Source organism: Narcine bancroftii, chromosome 4 (genome assembly GCF_036971445.1).
Source record: "Narcine bancroftii isolate sNarBan1 chromosome 4, sNarBan1.hap1, whole genome shotgun sequence".
Classification (NCBI taxonomy): Eukaryota; Metazoa; Chordata; class Chondrichthyes; order Torpediniformes; family Narcinidae; genus Narcine; species Narcine bancroftii.
Window position 1 is genome coordinate 214,922,902 of NC_091472.1, and position 21,721 is coordinate 214,944,622.

A 21,721-nucleotide genomic window follows, 5' to 3' on the forward strand; every position below is an offset into this window, starting at 1 on the left:
ATTTGTGGAAAATTGTACCTTACCAATTGTTGCTTGAAGATTGGTAACAATGGCCATGCGGTAAAAAATATTTCTTCAAGAATTCTAAAACTTTCCCATGTCCTGATCCAGACTTGGTATCCTTGGTCCGGTGTATGGTGGACTAAAATTTTTTCTGGCGACTGGAGCTGGATACATAAGGCCCTTATAGTGGTTGGACTTTTTATTCTAGTCCTTATAATAATTCCCTGCTTAATGCCTTGTGTGCATTGTTTAATTCAACGGGCCCTTCGTCAGGTTACTGCAACCCAAATGATGTATGCTTCCCAAACTCCGTTCGATGATGCTGAGGTCACAGTTCATTTACTGACTCGCTGGGAAAAAGACCAAGCTTAAAATAATACTTCCCGATTGAGGGTTTACTAAGCGTAGCTAAAGAAAAAGGGTGGATTGTGAGAGATAATGGAATATGGAAAGTCAAACAAGTGCTAAATAGGAATGAATTATGATGGGTTGAATAAGGGTGGAGTAAGAATGGAATGTGAGGAAGGGTTAAGCAAGTATAATAGAATAGGGGTCTTATAGCAAGTAGATAGATTTAGCAAGTCCTGGGGGTTGAGATTTATGAATAACAAAGACATGACACTTCCTGGTAAACAAGTTTACAGAAAGGCACATAAACTGCACGTAGGCAGAATTACCTAATGCTAAACCAATCCAGGAGGCAGAAGAATGTTAAGGGGGGGAGGTACCTCTGTACTGAAATAGAATGTATAAAAAGTTGGGTAAGCCCCAGTATGTGTGTATTCCCAGGGTAAGGGGAAGCACCCAACTTTGCACTGTTGTAAAATAAATGTTCTTTGTTCTCAAATTTTGTGAAATCTGTGAAGGCACCTCTGCTTCTCACATGTCTCCACAGACCCCTGCAGTGTAGGGGACGGAGACCCCTGTGGTTCGTGTCCAATGACCCCCACAGTGTAGGGGACAGAGAATCCCTGCCGTCCGTGTCCACAGACCCCCACAGTGTAGGGAACAGAGTCCCCTGTGGCCCGTGTCCACAGATCCCGGATGTCCATGACGGTTAGGTAGTGTTAGAATGTTATACAACAGTACTGGCATCATGGCTGGGTTCACATGAGAAATACAAGCCATTTATCATTCAGCTCCTCCATTCTCAATACTATCAGAGATGATCCAATCTTGACTTCAGCACTTTCCGACTCTCTCCCATTGAAAGGATTCTATGAAGTGGTAGCAGGTGTGTCTAAGCAGTGCCTTTGTCTTGACTAGAAGGGCCGAAGGGCCTGTTTCTCTGGGCTGCAATGTTCAATGACAGACATCACTCACATGGTGGACACCATTGCCCTCCCTGGGACTCAAGGACAGGCTGGATCTGAAGGCTGTTTTGTTTATTTGGACTTTAACAGCATTTTTACAAACAGTTCTTACACACAGATTGTTTGGTTCTGGTTTGTTGACCCTGTCTCCATGTGTAATGGAGGATAAATATTTGAGAGAATTTGGTAAGATTTAGAGTAGGTTTCATTCATACATACATACATTTTAAAATCTTATTTGAAAGATTGAAGAATTCATATTCAGTAACATTGCAGGATCTTTGGAGACCTTTATGCACATTTCACAAGTAGGTCCTAATTGAAATGACGTCATGAAATGAATAGACCATTGTTTGCAATTGAAGACAGGCTGGATGGTTGGATAACTACAAGCTGCAAAGTGCTCACAGAAAGGTCACACCTGGGTTTTGTTTATCTAAGACAACAACTTGACCAAGAGAGAACTCCTGTTGTTTGTTGAAGAAAGTGGGGGGGTTTTGTAAGTGAGTGAGTTACATGGGCTTTCTGGCAGTCTCAGTTGGAGAGAGAGAGAGAGAGAGAGAGGGAAGGAGGGAGGGAGAGAAGACAAGCCCTCTCAGCTAGTGTGTGACACTAAAAAGAGGCTGGACAGTCATGAATGAAACAAGCCAGGAAGTGCTGGTTGGAAGCAGAAAGTTCCAGAGCAGTGGATGGCTGGAAGTGCTATCTGGAATAAGTAGAATCGAAAGGAACTTTGAAGTAGCCTGAGAAAGAGGTTATCATCTGGAAAACCCTGTTGGGGCAAGTTTCATCAGTGAGACATTGAGATGACTAATGGCGGTACCTCAGATGAGGAGATCCTGGAACAACAAATCTCACTCTGCAAACCCTACAAGAACCTTACAGAATGGTAAACATTTACCTTTCAAGGACCAAAGCCTGGTGAACATTATACATGTTAAATTCTGTGCACAGTATAAGAATTGCCTGCAACCAGAGAACTTGGAAGGAGAAGTGAGATTGAACTGTGAACCAAAGAACTTTTCTTAAATTTACACACACCTTATATACACGTGTGCTTAGAATTAGAAGGGAGTTAATTTGGGTTAGTTAAGTATAGAGATAAGTTAAAGTTTGATTCTGTTTTCATGTTTAAAAATAATTGAAAACAAATTTTGTTTAAGTAAATACTTGTCTTGGTGAATGTCTATTGCTGTTGGGTTTTGGGGTCCTTTGGGCTCGTAACACATGCCTGTGACGTTCAAAACAGCTGACCCCTGTAATGTGGTCTTGCAAAAATCCCACCGTCCCAGCCGAGTGGAAATAAAACTTTTTTGAAGCCCGGTTTCGAAAATTCCTCTTGCTGCAGGGAGTTTAGGTTTGGTTCCAATCTTGAACAAATTGCTAGATCTGGTGGAATCACAGCCAAGCAAACCTCAGCGAGACAGTGTGTGTCACGGGCTGAGGGAAGCTTTGCCATTTGTCGCACCCTCCCGCCCTCACACTGGATTTCTGGGGCTGCCCACCACTTCCCACCCCCTCCCCCTCCACACCCAGCATAATCTTGATGGCATGGGAGCCGATTTGGATGCAGTGAAGTCTCACTGGTGTCAGAGTAGCTGTGTTTAACAGGTTCAAGTTTATCATCACTTGACTGTGTGGCCAGCTTTTCTCCAGACCACACACACATTTCCACATGCCCACGTAAGATTATAATATAATTTCGTATTGAAGCGGCCTGCGCCTTGGGCCGATACGGGAAATAGCCGTCGAATGTGGCAACTAGCAGAGCACTGTGCGGGCTGAAATGCCAGTTTCCATAGGCCGCCTAAACTCAGTGTCTTTCTTCCCCTGAGGATTCGAGCTACAGCCTTAGGGCTATAACCGTGAGCTATAACTCAGATGGAGCCATAGCAACCTCCCGACAGCATAAATACTTTGGAATAATTTACTTGTTTCATTTGTAAGAGATCCAAGGTTTCAGGACACCATTCATCAATCTTAGATCCTGAAGGAAGAAGCTATTTCCCAGCCTGATTTTGATGCTCCTGTACCTCCTTCCTAATGGTAGTGGGACAATGTGTGCTGGATGGAAAGGGTCCTCACTAATTCTTCAGTTGTATTCAAGCAACGCTCCTGGTGAACGTCGTCAATAGAGGAAAGGGGGGATCTTTTCAGCTGGGAAATGTAGGCCTTACTGACTAATGAGGAGGTGCTTGTGGGTCCAGGAGTGGTCGCCTGCTTCGGGCCACATTCGGACCCCCTTTCGAGTCCATGAGGGTCTTTGCATCCCGCCGCCTCCTGAGTCACCCCAACCCTCACCCCCCACCCCCCGCAGCCGCATGGCCTCCTGTCCGCTCCTCCCTCGGCAGTGGCGCCACCTTGAGGTGCTGCGACGTTACCCTGTGGGTGAAGGTGTCAGGAGAGTGGGTAAACTGTACCGAAGAACATGCCGAAAAAAACCCAAAATTAGTTTAAAAAAAACAATCAACAAAGATTTGAAAACTCTTTGGACTGGAATAACAATACACCATTAAAAAAAATAAGCCCCTAATAACACATAGGATGTGATGTCAGTTTTTTTCTTCAGAACTATTATCTCACAAATCCAAAAAAAGGGAAATAAACAGCTCAAAGTGACCACAATTCCCCTGGGTCCCTGGGTCATCAGCTGCAATTTTCTGTTCCTTTGAACTCGCGCTGCCCAGCCAATCGTGTGAAAATTATATTTTTCTCTGCTCGAAAATTAGAGGGTCTGATGATGACTGGCATGCAAGGCCACAGGCAAAACGTCCAGAGGTTCTCGCAATGAAGGGTCCCTGTCTGTGTCAGGGAGATACAGGCCGGAAGTATCAACCAGCCCGCAGGAGGCACGGAGCAGGCAAACTGAGGAAACTACGTGTCCCCAGTGGGCTGTTATCTCCAAAAAGGAGGGGTCAGTATTGTGGTAAAGCAAGGATCCGATAGTAGTGGGATTTTTTTTTTTAAAGACTCATAGTTATACAGCAGGGAAGCAGGCCCTTTGGCCCAACTCATCTGTGCTGACTGAAATGCTTTTCTGAGCTTATCCCCTTTGCCTGCGTTTGGCCTGGCATCCTTTCCCATCCATAAAACTGTTCGAATGTCTTTCTTTTAAAGGTCGTAGCTGTGCCCGCCCTCTGGTAGCTCGTTGCGCACTCCCACCATCCTCCCTGTGAAGAAAGAGCTCCCTTAGGTCCCCATTAAACCTTTTGTCCCTCTCACCTTAAACGAACACCCTCCAACTGCAGACTCCTCTCCCATCACAGGCTCAACCCTCCCCACCATTGAAACACCTCCAGGGAACTCTGAGTTTCTCCGGCACGTATGTGTATTGCACTTGACCCCAGCACATCTGCAGTCCTTCTTATTCAATAGTATTTTAACTTTTTCTCTGTAGCACCAAATTCTGCACTTTCGTTTTATTACTGCACGACCTGCTGTGCAGGCAGTCTTGCCTGGATAGCGAGCAAAATAATTTTTTTTTGGTGTATCTTGGTGAACGATCCTGTGGTTGAAACCTTGAACTCCAAGGGGTTAGTCACAAGGACTACCTTCACCTTGGTGCGTGGTTCCACCTGCTGGTTCACTGATTGCCTACAGCCACTGGCAGGAAAAGTGCGCGAGCAACTCCACGGGTCACGAGGGTAACCAACGTCTTGGGCCTGGGCCCTTCGTCAGGGGTGTCAAAAATCAGACAGGCCTCTTCAATAAAAAGGTGGGGTGGGGGGGGGGAAAGAGGTGCACAGGCTAACAGATTGGAGGGTAGAAGCTGAGAAGTGATGGGCAGTAGGGTAGAAGGCTGTTTTTCTGATGGGAGAGGGGAGGAAGGGGGTGGGCAACTGGAAGAGAAAGAGCATGAGGGAAAGGGAGAGACTTGTGAAAGGAAATTGGAGGTCAATATTGATGCTGTCTGGTTGGAGAGTGCCCAGGTTGTTCCTCCAGTTTGTGGGTTGCCTTGACTTGGCATGAAGGTGTGGCAGACACTGGCAAACCTGGTGGACCACAACGAGCAACATCATGCCTAGACTTCCAAAACACGGAGGTCTGAAGACGCGGTGATTGAAGTCAAAGCACAATGCTGCAGAAACTCAGTAGGCCAAACAGTGTCCTCTATACAGTAGATACATAGCAGGTGTTATGGGCTTGAGCCCTTCATCGAGGTACGAACAAAATGTAGATGGGCGCCTGAATGAAATGGTGGGGAGGGGAGGAGGCAGAAGCATGGGCTACCAGGCAGGAGGTAATAGGTGTATAAGGGAAGGAAGGCACAAGATAAAAGAGGGGGGGAGGGGTAATGGCGAGGGAAAGGGGCAGAGAGCTGGAGGAAAGGGGAAGAGGGAGAATGGGGAGCGGTCCAGCAAAATGGTTATCATTCCAAGCATCCTTTCAGCGACCATTGGTGTGGCACAGGCAAACCTAAGTAACAGGGCAAAATGGATGGTGTAAGGACGGTTTGAAGAAAGGGGTCAGGATGGCATTGACGACTGGAGCAAAATGCCGAATCCGCTGGATGGAACTCCAGCATCCGCAAGCGGGAAAGAACTGCCGACATTTCGGCGAGGCTCAAGGAGACCCCCTGCAAGTACGTTAGCGAGTCAGATGGGCATTTAACCTCGACTCAGCCATTGCTGTGATCATCTGTGGCATTTTATTTAATAATTAACTGCATTTAAATTCCGCAGCTGTCAAGGTGGGATTTGTACTGAGGCCAGACCTACTGATTCCAAACACTTAACTCCTGTGTCTCCATGTCATGACTCCATTAAATCATTATATAATGCAAGTTTTTACTGAGACCTGTTAAAGACAATCCAGCTCATTTTAAAAACATCTCAAGCCCATACTTTCGTTTCAAATAAAAAAAAATGCCAAGGAATCAAAATGTGCAGAGAACCTTAAGAAAGAGAGACGGCATAATTGTAAAAGGGCTCAGTCGAGATAAAGTCTTGACAGGACCGTTGGCGGTGGGAGGACTCACATTGAATGTGGCCGGGCAAAGTATCAAAGGAGGAGTAGGCTCTGGTCATGGAGCGCGTTGCATCGAGGTGGAAGCAGATTCAATAGTGACTTTCCACAGGCTGATGGATACCTCACTGGGAGGTGGAATGGTCGAGCTTTTGCAGAAGAACCCAGGTTTGAGGAATTAGATGAAGGCAGGGAAGATCGACACAAGGGCTCGGAGTTAAATGTCCGCGTCGTTATTGTAGTAAAAACGCAGAGTCGCTGGAGGAGCTCAGCCGGTCTCACAGCGACCAAAGTAAAGATGTTTCGGGCCCGAGTCCGTCTTCAAGGTATGAGTAAAAAGTAGGCAGGCACCTGTATTGAAAGGCTGGGGAGAAGGAAAGAAAGGGCACCGGGAGGAGTGCAGACCAACAGGGACAAGGTGATAATTGGACATGGATAGGAGAGTGGGACAGGAAGGATGGGGGGGGGGGGGGGGGAGCTCTGTGAATCCAGAGCTGGGGGAAAGGAGACAGAGGGAAAAGGGGGGAGAGAAAGACATTGAGGAAAAAAGAATGGGGATGGGGGTGGGATAACGGAAACCGGAGAAGTCCATGTTAATGGGTTTTGGTTAGAGGGTGGCCAGATGGAATAACGTTGTTCCTCTAATTTGCAGGTGATCTCAGTCCGGCAGTGCGTGGAAGGCTCTTTCAAAATGATGTGATGGGTCAAACTGCCTCTTTCAAAGAGCCAGCATGGACTGGCCGAACAGCCTCGATCAAAGACCCAGCACTGAATGTTTCCTCACCACCAAAGCCGAGCCTGACCGTTGGACACTGCTAACTTCCTGCCTTTGCAACAATAACCCCGTCAACACGGGCTAACGTGGAGCCCCATCCATTCCCGCAACAATCCGAGCAGCCTCCAGCCCTCTGCCATCAGATGACAGAGGACCGAATAAAACACTCCTGGACTTGCTTCAAGATGTTAATTAAAGCAACAAGACACGGCTGCGAGAAATACTTCGAGGAAAGCTTCATTACTACGCTGGTCTTTGCAACTGAGAATTTTAATTGTATGCTTCCTTTGCTTGAATTGGCATCCTCCTTTGCAGGGGTTTAAGGAGCTTACCTTAATGATGCATGATTAGTAACTTCTTCCTGCTTCTTGCTTCAATTGAGAGGCACTGCTCCATTGTAGCCCCTGTCCTGGTTGTATGGGGATACAGCGCCACTAAGTGGCGGCCACTTGCATTTGCTTAGACCCGGACTGGAATGGACCCACCTGTAGCCTGTCATTCCACAGAAAATACAGACATTAACTGAACACCCCACCCCCACACACGTAGTCCTGAGGCCAAAATATACTTGGCAGCTGTCTTCTGAATCTGGGTTGGGTCTTGATGGAGAGGCTGTTTACTCCCGTTAATTACACTGAACAATGAAGATTTTGCTTCCTGAACACCAGGGTGTATTTTATGGATTTTTGGCTGCTGATCATGAAAATCACCTTGAAATTTTCCTATCACATATAGTTTATTAAATGCCACCAATTTTTGTGAATTCCTGTCATATTCTAAATCTATCATCCCACAAAGCAAGCTGTTTTGTTCAGTCCCAGCACAACTGGGCATGCACTCAGTGCAGGTGCTATGCAGATATTGTCTTAGGCCTGGGCAGGATAGTTGCTGACAGGCTATAAAAGAAGTTCACCTATGCAGATGCTGTGCATTACATTGATGTAGATTGAACACATGTTGATGCACAAATTCTTCAGGCAATAGAATAGTGAGAGTACTTAACAATAGGTCTTCAACAAAGGGTTGGGTCCCTTTGTGGGTCGCAACCTTTTTCTTCCCACTCACATCCCACTTTAAGTATTCCCTATGCCATTGGTGCTCTATGATTAATAAGGGATTGCTTAAGATGGGACATGAGTGGGAAGGGAAGGTTGAGAACCACTGTTTTAATCATCCCTCATTGAGTCATTATGTGCAAGGTTTCAGAACTCCAAAAGAAATGGGCCAGTGACAATTTTTCTCAAGCAAAATATTTCAGTAACAATTGGGTCTAGAGCAGTGATTCTCATCCTTCCCTTCCCACTCACATGTTAGGATTAAACATGCTAAATTCAATAGGTTAAATTTAACATTTCTCCAACTTCCTAATTATCCATGTGTTCACCTTGAAGTCGTCTATCATAATCCCCACTATGTTTTCAAGAAGCAAACCTATTGAAAATTGCTGTCCAGTGTTACAGACTCGGGGGGGGGGGGGGGGGGGGGGGAATCACCCACTTACGACAGGGATGAAGCACCTTTTGTTGTCCCCCTTCAGAGGGTCTAGTCTCTGGAACTGTTCCTCAAATGGCAGTGGAAGCAGCCATCCAATATATATTTTTTAAACATAAAGGTAGATTCTTGATAAAAGGATGGGGTGAAAGGAAGTACAGTGCATTTTGCAGAGGTGAGATTACAATCAAATCACTCACCACCTAACTAAATGGGCCGCTGCCTTGAGAGCAACCCTCTGCTCCAAATGGCCTACTATGGCCACACGAGCCTGAAAACGCCCATCTTGTTTGCTCTCGGAAGCTAAGCAGGCTGAGGCCTGGTCAGTACTTGGGCAGCACAGTTAGCATAGCAGTTAGTGCAACACCTTTACAGCGCCGGCGATCGAGGCCAGGGTTTGAACCCCGATCTGCCTATAAGGAGTTTGTACATTCTCCCCGTGTCTGTGTGGTGGGTGCCTGGAATGCATTGCCGGGGGTGGTGGTGGAGGGTGGTACAGCAGAGACTTTTTAAAAATACTTGGGCACTTGGAAACAAGAAAAATAGAGGGTTATAGGTGTGAGGTAGGGAAGGTTTAGATTGTTGAGTAGGCTTATAATCGGTAAGCACAACCTTGTGGGCTGAAGAACCTGTAGTGCACTGTAATGTTCTTTCTTTATGTAGCAAGGTCTCACAAACAGCATTGAGGACCAGGACAGGCTGGAACCTCCCGACTCTATCTTTTGTTTTCTGATGCATCCAGATTTCTTTGCCAAGTCATTAGCTTTGCTTTCCTCTGTCTTTTTTTTCTCTCCATGATGCTTTAAATTTTCTACTCAACCTGTTGAAATAAAACTTCTCAGGTAACTCGGGAATTGTGTGACTCTGAAGTGTAATGGGATATTTTGCAATTGTAAAAGGGACGAGGGGGATTGTAAATGCATCAATGTGACTTGATTTTTAAAAATTTTCTTCACAGCAAGTTTTTATTTATACATCCAAACAAAGATCATTTATCACACTATATACAGATATTACATACAGTGTTTATACACATATTACATAGTTTGTACACAAGAAAAATATACATAAAAAATGTAAACTTTTGTATACAAAAAATACCTTAAACAAATTAAACAAGGACAATAACAAAAGGTGACTAATTTAATTATTAGCTTGCCCTATTGTTTAAAAACAGAAATACAGTACATTCATTGAGTATAAGAAATTTGAGCCACCTCTGCTGTTACTGTATGCTGAAGCAGTTTCTGGGACTGTGGCTTATCCACGGCTGCATTCTGAAGCCATAAAGTCCCTGAAACGAACCATTTGAGGAGCTGGGATCATACCAATGACGTGAGCAGACGAGAGTTAAATCTGGGCACTTTGAGGCAAATGCCAGGAATGGTCAGGGCGGGATGGTGAAATGGTAACATGCTTTTGAGTTTCTAGGATGTGCTCCTTACAGAACTGAGTTTGTGAAGCCGATCCCTCTTCCTGCCAGAACTGTGGAGAGTCCCAGGGGCGCCATGAGTGCTTCCAAATGGCGTTGCCCTTTTAGACAGGCAGAGGGCCCACCATGCATCACATGGAATCTATAAATCACCAATCCCTGTTATCATAAATCATTTGAAATGTGGATCCTTTAGAGGTGGGGGGTGATGAGGGATCAGCATTATTTATATTGTGTTTTTTCTACTCTTTTTTGAAAAATAAAAAAAATTAAGTGCTTTGATATAATTGAAAAGAAAAGAAAGAAGCATGTAGAAATCTGCCTGCATCTGTGACTGAGGACCTTCACAAGGCGGTAGGGCAGAGAGAACCGAGGTGGAAGTGACAGGGCTGCCTGCAGTCTAACTCGGGTTTGACGGGGTGCAGGGCATTATATTTGATTCCCTGCACAGGGCTCCTGGCACCCAAGGGATAGAAGGTGCAGGGAATCCAAACATTGTTGAGGAGTTTAAAGTTGGATTTTTTTTCTAAATGTTTGTCTGGTTGGAGCTAAGCAGTATCCTTGGTGAGGAAGTCAACTTTTCTGGGAATTTACCTCAGAAAGATGTGGGTTAGGTATCATTACAGCTCACTTCAAAAGATCTGCCTTATTAAAGGGACCCACATTTTGAGGGTCAGTTATAATTTTGATTTTGAAATTAGAAACTGGCTTTTTAATTGAGATTGGATTTTTTTTACTGATGCCTTTGTTGCTTGCTAGCTAATCTTAAAACCACATGACAATTATGAATCACATCCAACTTCCGAGCACAGGTTCTCCTGCAGGGAATAACTCTCTAGACAGCACTCTACAATATAGGTTGGCGATTTTATGGAAGAACTCAGTTCAAGTGATTAGATCAGACGCTGCGAGACCTGCTGAGTTCCACCAGCATTTCTGTGCTTTTACTACAGCGCTGCCTCTGCAGACTTTCACGTCTTGCTCTCAGAGGCAGTCTTCACCCGTGTAAGTAAAGATGGACACACACACGCGCACAGATGACTTCACACATCATTCAAAGGTCAACAGGCAAAAAAAAATTACAAGCAGTTGGTCTCCACCCTAATACAACCTTTCTCAGTAGAATGGGAAACCTTGCCCAAGCAGAGGGATTATCAGGCCCTATTTTACCATGCAGTGGAGGTAAAGGGCTTGGAACTGAGGCAAAAGTCACACAATCTAGGCCTCTCACCATGAATTCCATTCACACATTATACTCGTTTGGTTAAGTCAACATCTAGTGAGCTGCAAGTATGTTTTTAAAAAAATTATATGCACACCTTTATATAAAATACAACTTGTGTTATTGCCACGACATGCCCTTAAATCACAAAAAAACATTACTGGGAAGCTTCATGAAGCTATGCACAAGTATTCCCACATCTGTGACTCACTGAGCAGGGAGTTTTCCCACCAGGTACAGTGCATGGTTGGGAAAGTGGTCGAAAATTGTGTGTAGTAATCTTTCCTGTCTCAGTGTAAGATAGCAAGACAACAGAAGAAGCTGGACGATATTGCCTAAAAGTCTGGTACAAGACCTGAGAAATCCCACAAGTCTACACGTCCTCCTGCTCTTGCTCAGTTCCTTCTACCTTTTTTTATTAAAACAAGTCCATTTCTGGATGGTATGCAGCCATTTAGTTTTAATAAAAGTGGAATTAAAAATATTTCTCTCATTGCTACCTCTCTTCCTTCCTTTCTCTCTTCCCTGCCTATTTTCTTCAATAGAAACCTGAGAATACAAGAGGAAAATGTCAGGATGGCTTTATATTTATGCTGAATGCACATATGCTTAACATGCAATCCTTCACTGTTTTCCTCCTCTTAAAATATATGATTTTATAATTTTTATATATATATATACATTTATATGTATGAAAATTAAGAATCTATCAATCACCATCACCTGCTTTGAACTTTTCAAAGTTCTAAAATGGGATTAGTTGAGAAATCAATAAATATAGAATTAAAGAAAGCAATGATTCTCATTGTCAATTAAAAGAAAAATTACCAGGCATTCCTCCCAAGGTGGTGATCAACATGAGGACTGCAATCATAGAAACACAAACCACGTGCAGAGTAAAGAGGTTAGGCTAATTCCCCTGAACACCGTGCTTGGAGGTAAAACGACAGTCGGAGCCCAGTATCAGCAGATTTTCTTGGTTCCCTCCATTGCCCAGACCACATTCGTAATTTGTACTACGAAACTATTGTCGTTTGCTGGAGAGGTAGTTCCACATTTTCCATGACACCTTGCTGCAGTTCTTATACTCTGCTACAAAGTAGATTCTTTTATTGTAAATGCTATTATCAACCTGCAAACTAACACGTTTCTATGAATATTTACTCTGTTATCCCACATATATTGCAATGTGATGGAGAAACCATACGGTATGGATATTTTAGATAACAATGCCAATTGTGGCCATTATAACAACCTGCTACTGACAAATCGTCCACAAGCTGAAAGTATTAAAACAGAAATATATGAACTGATGATTTGCCTTTACTAGAACATTATGAATTGAATTGTATTAATTTGGTTCCTATCTATCTTAAAGCTGCACCTTATCTTAACCGTGAGCCAAGCTCTTAACAGTAATCTGGGCCCAAATTTGTTCAAACCACCACGGCCATGGGAAAAGTAAAGTATTCTTACAAGCGGTAGGTTTATGACAACAGTAACTCCCAGGTCAATCAGAACAGACAACTCACCGTAAAAATCCAGATACATGTTACACTCAATACAGATACACATCAGCTGCTTCTTAAAATATAAATGTAGTCAACGTTCACTACCTTCAAGAAAGCATTCCCTCTCTTGTGCACTGAAGGGGAGAGTGTCCTTTTAAAGTGTGAATTAGATATGGAATAGAATGTATCTGGGTCTCATCAGTGCACAGTGCTGTATGGTTCAAATGCTGGACTGCAACTCCTGAGATGCTGTCCAAAAATGGCTTTCCAAGCCTCCTTTTAAATGTTTTTCTCATGTTATCAACTTTCCCTCAAACCTTTCTTTTGTCCAACAATAAGGCTCTTACAAAATCAGATTTTGCTCAAGGTGGTTTGTAAATAGTTATGAGCTTGCTGCATCTGGATCTTGTTCAGATTGTGATGGTTGGTGGCCTTGCCTGTCTTTGGAAAATAAACTAAACTACAATTACTTGATACCAGCGCTTTCAAATCTTGATGTGGGCTCTCTTGGCCGGGGAACTTTCAACCTCCAAAACCTGCGACAAGGTTGGTGTTAAACCAGGTTGTTTACGATCTTTATTTGAATAAAGCCTGATCTTGAATAACCTCCATCTCACGTTCCATCATCCCTAATTTTTTGCTTTCAAAATCCAAAGATAACTTAAATCTGCGCAGTATGCACAATCCACAAGGCTAAAAGCAGAGGTCCTTGTGCTTTGAAACGTCTGAGATTATGACAGGTGTTCTTGGAAAAATACTAATTGGAGGGAGGTATCGCTGCAGTCACGATGGCAAACCCTATTGTCTGAGCACTCAAGGGTTGTCTGAAACTCAGTAGGGCTTCCTTCTTCCCCAGGTCTTCCAAGCACTTCTTTGGGGATTTATTTCCAGCATTTTGCTGTAACTACTAGGATCACCCTTCCCATTTCTAACATCTCAACAACCTTGACATCAAACTACTTGCTAATGACACAAAAATTCACTGCCTGTAATATAACAAATCATTCTAAATTGGCTAAAAATTAGTTTTTTTGGGCTTCCACATCTAGCAGAACAGAATACTCACACTCATTCAATGTTTTTAACTGCAGTAGGCTGAGTGGGAAAATGGATCAGCATATGATTAAATAGCGGAGCAGACTCGATGGTTGAGTAGCCTCTTTCTGCTCCTACGTCGGAGATGGCTTGGTACAATGTTCTCTGCCCCAACATTTGGTGGGATTGGAAAGCTGAGTATGAATGGTCTATCTGATTCTTCACAAGATTTATTCAGCACATTTGATTCAAGGAACAAGATTTAGCATCTGAGTGAGTGATGCTACGTTGTGTACAAGGTGTTAAAACAGCAGGAAGGTGCAAGTAAGGGCACAGTTGAAGCTGACATCACCTCTATTCAAGGATGGTAGTATGAGTAGTTTATTCCAGGCAAAAGAACTATGGCCTCATTTAGAAATTAATTGGAGTGCTGCTGGCTTCTCGAAAGGTAGGGGATGAAATGAATTCTTTTATTATCATCCTTGAGACCCGGAATTTCTCTACAGCATCTTTCAGCTAAATCATTCTCCTACATGCTCGAGATCAATTCAAAGAAAGCAAAGAGAGGTCTTCACGGGAGCACCTGGTGATACTTGGAATTAACTTCAGTCACACTATTGTTCCGGTTGCCTGACTAAAATGGGGGGAGACACTAGATTGACAAACATTTCCGCCAACTCTGTAACCTGTTCATGGAGGTGGGGAGAGCAATTCTTAGGAAGGGCCAGTAAGATTAACAGCAAAAGTAGTTGGTGCACCAGTGGGGATCTCAGCATTTACAAACCCAAACAAAAAAGATGAGTTGGGTTCTTAAAAATTGCTATAATTTCAGTATTAAATTCATTTCAATACAGTAACTTTGGTACAAAGTTTGTACATCTCACTATATCAATCTGAAGGTGAAAGCCCTATGGTTCACTGGCACAGCATTAGGGGATTTAATAGCATGTGGAGCTCTCTGACCCTCAGTCATAGAAAGCACTTACATTAGTAACCAAAGGCAAGTCTGCCTGGCAGACCAGCCCATGTCTAAGCATCGAGGACCTGCAAACGTGCCTGCTGATCTCCCCTCTTATTCTGCGCACAGCTTCCAATGTGCTGGAGACTAATAGACAAGACGAACAAAACATGGCCCAGACTGCAAATATTGGTTTTAAACAGTTTCTGCAGTTTGTTCCCAGCAATAGACAGGAATCCATTTGAGCCGATCAACAAAAGAGATGGTTCTTTTCTGGTTAAGAAACTGGGTAATTAAAAGCAACAAGGTGTAGGAGGGAGGACAGTGACTTTTTAAACCAAATCCAGCATTAGCCAAACAATGAGCTACTGGAGGAACTCAGTGGATCAGATAGCATCCGTGGCTAGTCAATGAGACCCTTTAACATCAAGACTTCGAGTAAGGGGTGATATTACATTTATGAAGGGGAAAAATGGGGAGAGGATCAAGAAGGTATTGGAAAGAAAATATTCCAGGTGAGGCAGATCTTTACATGCACAATGTCCAACCTGAACTACAGCATTCAGTGTGGCCTCCTCTTCATCGGTGAGGCCAAATGCAGATTGGGTGACTGCTTTGCCAAACAGCTAGGATCTGTCTGTAGGTCTAACCCTGAATTGCCAGTTGCCAAACATTTTAATTCCATTCCCCATTCCCATACAGACGTGTCTGTCCTCACCTCATCCACTGGCGCGCACTTGTGTGTATTTGTGTAAAATTAATCCTAATTTTTCAGAATATACTTGTTAAGCCACTGGGGAAGGAATATACAAAATGCAAGGTTATTCTAGAAATAAAAATAAAATGGCTTGGAATAGTTTAATTTCAGGTGTACGTAAAGATAATGTGTATATTGGAACAACATGGCCCAAACAGAGGTAAAGGTTCTATTATTGTCTTGTAATATTACATTTAGAATCTAACATACATGAAATTCTTTAACTTTGTCACCCCGTAAGGAAGACAGAGTCGGCACTTTGTCCAGCGCCTGTCATAGAAATGAGGCCTCAGCAAGGAATGAACTCATGACCCCTGGTTTACAAGATCAGTGCTCTAACCACTGAGCTATTAGAGCCTCTATAGCTGACCTTTAGATGGAAGAGTGAATTTACTGCCCGAGATCTTCCTGGGAAAGTGGGGCTTGGTCCCAATACGTTGCACAGCTAGCTGATTATTCCCCCAGAAAACTTCAGAAATTAAGCACCAAAGCACAATTCCAACCTATTCCACACTAGCGATAGTCCAAGTCTCAAAATCAAGACCACCCCAATTTTATTTAAACTTAGGCATAAAGCATGGCAACAGACCCTTTTGGCCCGCGAGACCATGCCACCTAAATGTCCCAATTAACCTAGAACCTCTGTACACTTTTTGAAAGGTAGAAGGAAACTGGAGCACCTGGGGATAACCCACGCAGAAAGGTGGAGAATGTACAAACTCATTACAGACAGCATCAGATTGGAACCTGTAAGAGCACTAATCACTACACTGTGCTGCCTCATTGACACTGAAATGCGGTCTAATCAGGCCAAATGGAATTTAACGATAGTGTTACCTTATCATAATGGACAGAGCACTCAAAAGCAATCTGCACCCAACTACTGCCTCGAGCCTTCAGCCTGTACAACGTAACCATACTACTCAGTGAATTTGCCGATATACAGACCAGGGTGGGGAGATGCCATGGTCGGGGGTAGGATTGTGAGTGAGTTAGGGTGGAGAAAAATGCACCCCAAACAGTCACAATGCAGAAAAAGAGAGATGTACTCAGGTTGGGGGGGGGGGGGCGGGGATTCACAGACCTGAGGGGGGGGGGGGTTTCACAAATCTGCAGTAGAGGTTCACAGACCTGGGGGGGAGGTTCACAGACCCGAGGGAGGGGGGAGGTTCACAGACCCGAGGGAGGGGGGAGGTTCACAGACCCGAGGGGGGGGGGGGAGGTTCACAGACCCGAGGGGGGCGTGGTTCACAGACCCGAAGGGGGGAGGTTCACAGACCCGAGGGGGGGTTCACAGACCTGAGGTGGGGGGAGGTTCACAGACCCGAGGGGAGGGGGAGTTCACAGACCCGAGGGGAGGGGGAGTTCACAGACCCGAGGGGGGGGGAGTTCACAGACCCGAGGGGGGTGCAGGAGTAGGGAGGTTCACAGATCTGTTGGGGATGAGAGGCAGTGGGGAGCTTCACAGATCAGGGGGGGAGGGGGGAGCAGTGGGAAGCTTCACAGACCTGGGAGGAGGGGGTAGGGTCAGGGAAAGATTTGTCCACAGACCTGAAGGTCAGATAGGGAAGGCAGTACAGGCTGGTGGGCGGGTAACAGACCAGTTGTGGGGTGCAGATTCAGGTCTGCGGGCTGCTGGAGAAGTGATCGCAGACTGGGTGAGCAGAGTAATGAGATTGGCAAGCCAGTCGGCCAGCGGTGAAGAATTCACCGCCCCGAATTCGAGCTGGAAGTTTGTGGATGTTCTTCTGTCAGAGCTGATGGGAGAGGATTCTGACGAAAATGTTCACTCCTTGGTGACCATTATATGTTGCCTTTTGTCAATAACTCACTGGATAAATACCACAGACTCAAATGCCCCTCAACCCCACCTTAAAAAGGAATATCAGAGGTAGGGCAACTGGAACGTAAAACCAGTTTCATAGCCATAGTCGCAAAAGCTCTGTGCTCTCCCTCATTCATTTACTTGATGCAGAAAGCAGTAAACCCCTGGAATTTTCAGTTCCTGTAAAGCAACTCAGCTTCTGGAACAGTGGCTATCACTGCTCTCTTCCCTTCCAAGAAAATCTGACATACAGCATTATTAAACTAGATCACACTCGACCTAAACCAACACACAATAATGATGCACTTCATTATGGCAATCAATTAAGTAAACACCAATGAGTAATTAGAATGCATATTCCATGATGAGAGGGCTTCAGGTTTAACAAAATGTGTTTAAATTGAAGAGGAATTCTGGGAATGCATGATTTATTCTTTTGCATTGAAAAGGGAAAGGGTGTGTCTGCAGAAAAAAATGTCAGAGTACCCTTCCAAAACATATCTGGCGTGGCTCTGATCCAACAAACGCAACAAAGTCACCATCATAAAACAAAGAAACAAATCCTGAACTTGGAATCCTGCACATCTTCTTGAAAATGGGGAGGGCTTTTCATTTGAAACGACCAAGGCGAGCCACAAGCAAAGTTTCTCTGAAGCTCTTTCCTGGCCTTTCATTTGTTTTTTTCCCCCTTTTTCAGTCCATGGGAATCTCTGAGAGGGCGGGAGATCTATAGGGATATAGTGCTTTGGGAACCGGGTGACGCAGTAAAAGTGCCTCATGAAGGCACTGCATGAATTAGTTTAGACTCATTGCAATCAAGAAGGGAGATGCTACTGGAGTTTGTAAATAGATAAAAGTATATTATATACAATATAGAGAGTATGCATGTGTGATTAACTTAAAATATTAAAATTGGGGTAACCCCATTGTAGCATATCATTTGAAAACTCTACAAGAGGCACAAGCATATAGCCTGTTGGATACATTTTATACATATTCAGACTTTAAACATAAATAATCTCTCTCAAAAAATTTTTAAAAACATATTTTGCATTATAAGACACTGGATGCATTGCCGCAAGCAGTGGGCAGGACATTTCTGCTTTCTTTGTTTTGTGCCACTTGCACACCAGTTTGTCTGTGCAGGCCTTGAGGCAGTGAAATGAACACCTCAACTCTGGTAGCCTGTGAGTAGCACCTCCAGACTGTTCTGAGTGTGTCAAAGGTACTCGATTGGATTGAGAGCAAATATGGATTCCACATGTTTCGATGCATGACCTGATAACACATCGAGCCCTGCCTTTATAGGTCCCAGGAAGCAAAGAAACACTACCATAGCTCCACCGCCCCAAGAAAAAGCCCTCACAATCTGCTGCCCCGCACCAGGACTCAAGGGCCCATTCATCTTTCCACCCATCCTAGCTAACTAAAATGCAACAAAAGCTTCAGTGAACGCTTCTTTATTTCGATCCCAGGTGCAGCACCTGTGATTTTGGAGAGAGTAACTCCAACTGGCTTTCCAGATTGGAGCCAACAGAATTGATGCCTTTAAAGTTTTGTATATGTGGCGGGGAAGGTGAGGGGCGGGGGAGGGTGGAGTTGAGACATAGGGACTGGGAACTGAAGGAAGAACGATATAGTGGAAAGGTGGCAGGAGATGGTGGAGGAAGGTGCGATTCTCAGGTGAATGGCAAGATAACTCTCATTTGTGTCTTTCAGCCTTGGAGCCTCAACAAGCATGGTGTTTATAAAAAACATGCCCTGAAGTGTCCTTGCAGATTGAAATAATTTGCTTGTTAGTAGTCCATGCACAGAAGACTTTAGACTGAGTTTTGCAGAGACTATGGGCATCTGGTGTGTGTGTGTGTGTGTGTGTGTGTGTGTGTGTGTGTGGGGCGCATCCATTTTATTGTGTGTGTGTGTGTGTGTGTGTGTGTGTGTGTGTGCGTGCGCGCGTGTCTGTGTGGGCGTGCGTGTCTGTGTGCGTGCGTGTCCATTTTATTATTTAAAAAGCCTCAATGAGCCAAACATCTATCTTGAATTTGATATTTAACAGTGTGCCATTAATGGTTTCATAGATAAGTAATGTCATCATAAAATGTACTAATGTATTTACATAAAAAATATACTCAAACTGAATGTAATAAGCTCTTTTAGCCCTGAAAAGGAAGGGGGTAAAATGTCACCAATCCCCCTTTTCAAAAAGCACACAAGGCCCTAGCAAGGTGGAAAGAAAGTCACCTGAACTCGTAGTGGCTGCTTGGCAAAATATCCAGGTCACCAATGGTCCTATCTGGTCAAAGGTTGGCAGAAGTTTGGATCTGCCTACCAGCTTTGCCACGGGCAGTGGCGACAAGTGGTCTGGCAGCCGATTTGCCAAAACACAGTTCACAACAGAGATGCCAATGATGGGCCGGGGGAGGAGGGAGTGGACAAGGTTCACTGAGCAGAGACGAAAATGGGGAAGTATGCCAAGAGTGCAATGAGATTTGGGTCTACAATTAAAAACAATAAAAAAAAAACCTTTACAAAAGGCATACGTCCTTGTCTTATTTCCTTTTTGGAAGGGGTGGAAGGGTTGTCAGGAAGATTGAATACATCAATAAGGAGCATTACACCTCATTATTTGCCAATAAAAGAAGGAATCACTGGCATCTCTGCTTGGTGACAAGATAGGCTCTCTCAAAGGTCAGGTGCCCAAAACATTTACCCCTCAACCCACCATGCCAGACAGTCTTTCGACGAGTTGACACCTTTGAGGAAGGGAAGGAGGAACCTCCACCCTCACTTGCAAGGCAGGAGAACTCTCTGTCTCTTCCCACCGGGGTTCACTGCGAGGGGCTGAAGGGAGCCGAGACATTGTTCGTACTGGCGGCGGCTGCAGTTACAGAGAAGGCCGTGGGGGGTGCTATCGAACTGTGGCTAGGCTGCACATCCTTGGGGATGCCACTGTGTGAGCTGAGCTGAGGCCCAAAGGCGGCGCTGAACTGAGGGAGCGGCTGCTTGGAGGGGTTGGAGGGCGGCAGCTCGGTGGGTGAGGAAGCTCCGAGGTTGGCATTGCCGCTGAAGCCGGCCTGGTTGAGGCCAGTGAGGAGGAGGGCAGCAGCAGTGGGGGAGTGCGGTGTGGCGAGCGGCGTGGACAGCGAGGTGGAGAGCAGGTGGCCCTCAGGGCCGGCTGACATCAAGCCCGAGAAGGCGGCCGACTCGCTCAGACTGATGGTGCCCCACTGCGGCCTGGAGCCAACAAGCTGGGAGGGGAGGACGTGAACGGGCAGCAGGGCGACATCAGGTGAGAAGGATGGTGCCAGGCTGTCGGCTGGGTAAGGCGGTGGGCAGGGTGGTGAGCTGACGTGATCGCTGTAGGGTGACGGCACGTGCTCGCTGCTGTAGGGTGACGAGCGCGAGTGCTCGCTCCCGCAGCGAGGCCTCGGCACCAGCAGCTCCTCGGCTTTGCCTGGCAGCGGAGTGCGAGGCGGAGTGCAGCTGGAGTGGAAGTGAGGTGGGTAAGGACGGTCGCTGAGGGCCGACTGAGTGGCCAGGCCTGCAGAGGACTGGGCAGCCTGCACTTGATTGGCTGGGGTGGATAGTGCCGAGGCCGGGGGCAGCAGGCTCTCGTCCAGCTCCAGGCTGGAGAAACTCTCGGCTGGGATCCGGCCGTTCAGCAGTTCTCCCAGTTCGTGGTTGGCCGCCCTGCCCAGAGCTGGGATGCCCGCTGCAGCAGCCGCGGCGGCCACAAACACCCCCATGCCCCGGCCCGACAGCTCCTGGTCTCCGTCCCCATCCGCGTGCACCAGCTCACCGATGGAACCCAGGCACTCCAGCGAGGCGGCGTACGAGGTGACCGCCTCCAGCGCTCGCTCCAACTCCTCGGTCGTGGGCAGCAGCTCGCCGTTTTTACCTGGAGGATGCCAGCGAGAGCAGAGGGTCACTTCACTGCCTCAAGGTTACTTCCACACAGCACACAACAATAATAAATCCAACCTGTGGACCAGGTTACATGGCAAGTATTGCTTGCACTGGTGAGTATCTGCACACTAGGATGATCCCTGCATCGTATCTCAGTGCTTCACTTTGACAGCACTGTACCCTCCAGCATTGCATCTGTTGTACACTGACAGACCTGTCCCTGCTATAGTGACAACTCTGTACCCACCTGCACTGTAATGTGTCATACATTGACAGATCCATCCCCACTAATACTGTACCCCAGTGTTATACACTGACAGACATGTCCCAACTGGTACCGTTCACGTTATAGTGACAACTCAAAACCCTCCCGTACTGTGATGTCTCATGCACAGATAGACATGTCCCCACCAGGTGTTATTCACCGACAGAACAGTCTCCAACCATTATAGAGACAGCTCAGTACCCACTAGAACTCCTAGAGTACACTGACAGACTCTATCCCACAATACTCTACCCAGTGATATA

General features: G+C 45.6%; 1 protein-coding gene across 3 annotated transcripts in view; it reads right to left on the reverse strand.

Annotated features, from left to right (window-relative positions):
* Window positions 1-9,493: 9,493 nt before the first annotated feature.
* The window catches only part of LOC138761580 (INO80 complex subunit D-like), a 186,804-nt gene continuing 174,576 nt past the window's right edge, over window positions 9,494-21,721 (reverse strand). For all 3 annotated transcript variants that reach the window (XM_069933914.1, XM_069933916.1, XM_069933915.1), the window contains one exon: window positions 9,494-21,185. In XM_069933914.1, coding sequence (XP_069790015.1) covers window positions 20,116-21,185 — 1,070 coding nt within the window. In that variant the 3' untranslated portion in view covers window positions 9,494-20,115. The remainder of the gene's footprint in view (window positions 21,186-21,721) is intronic.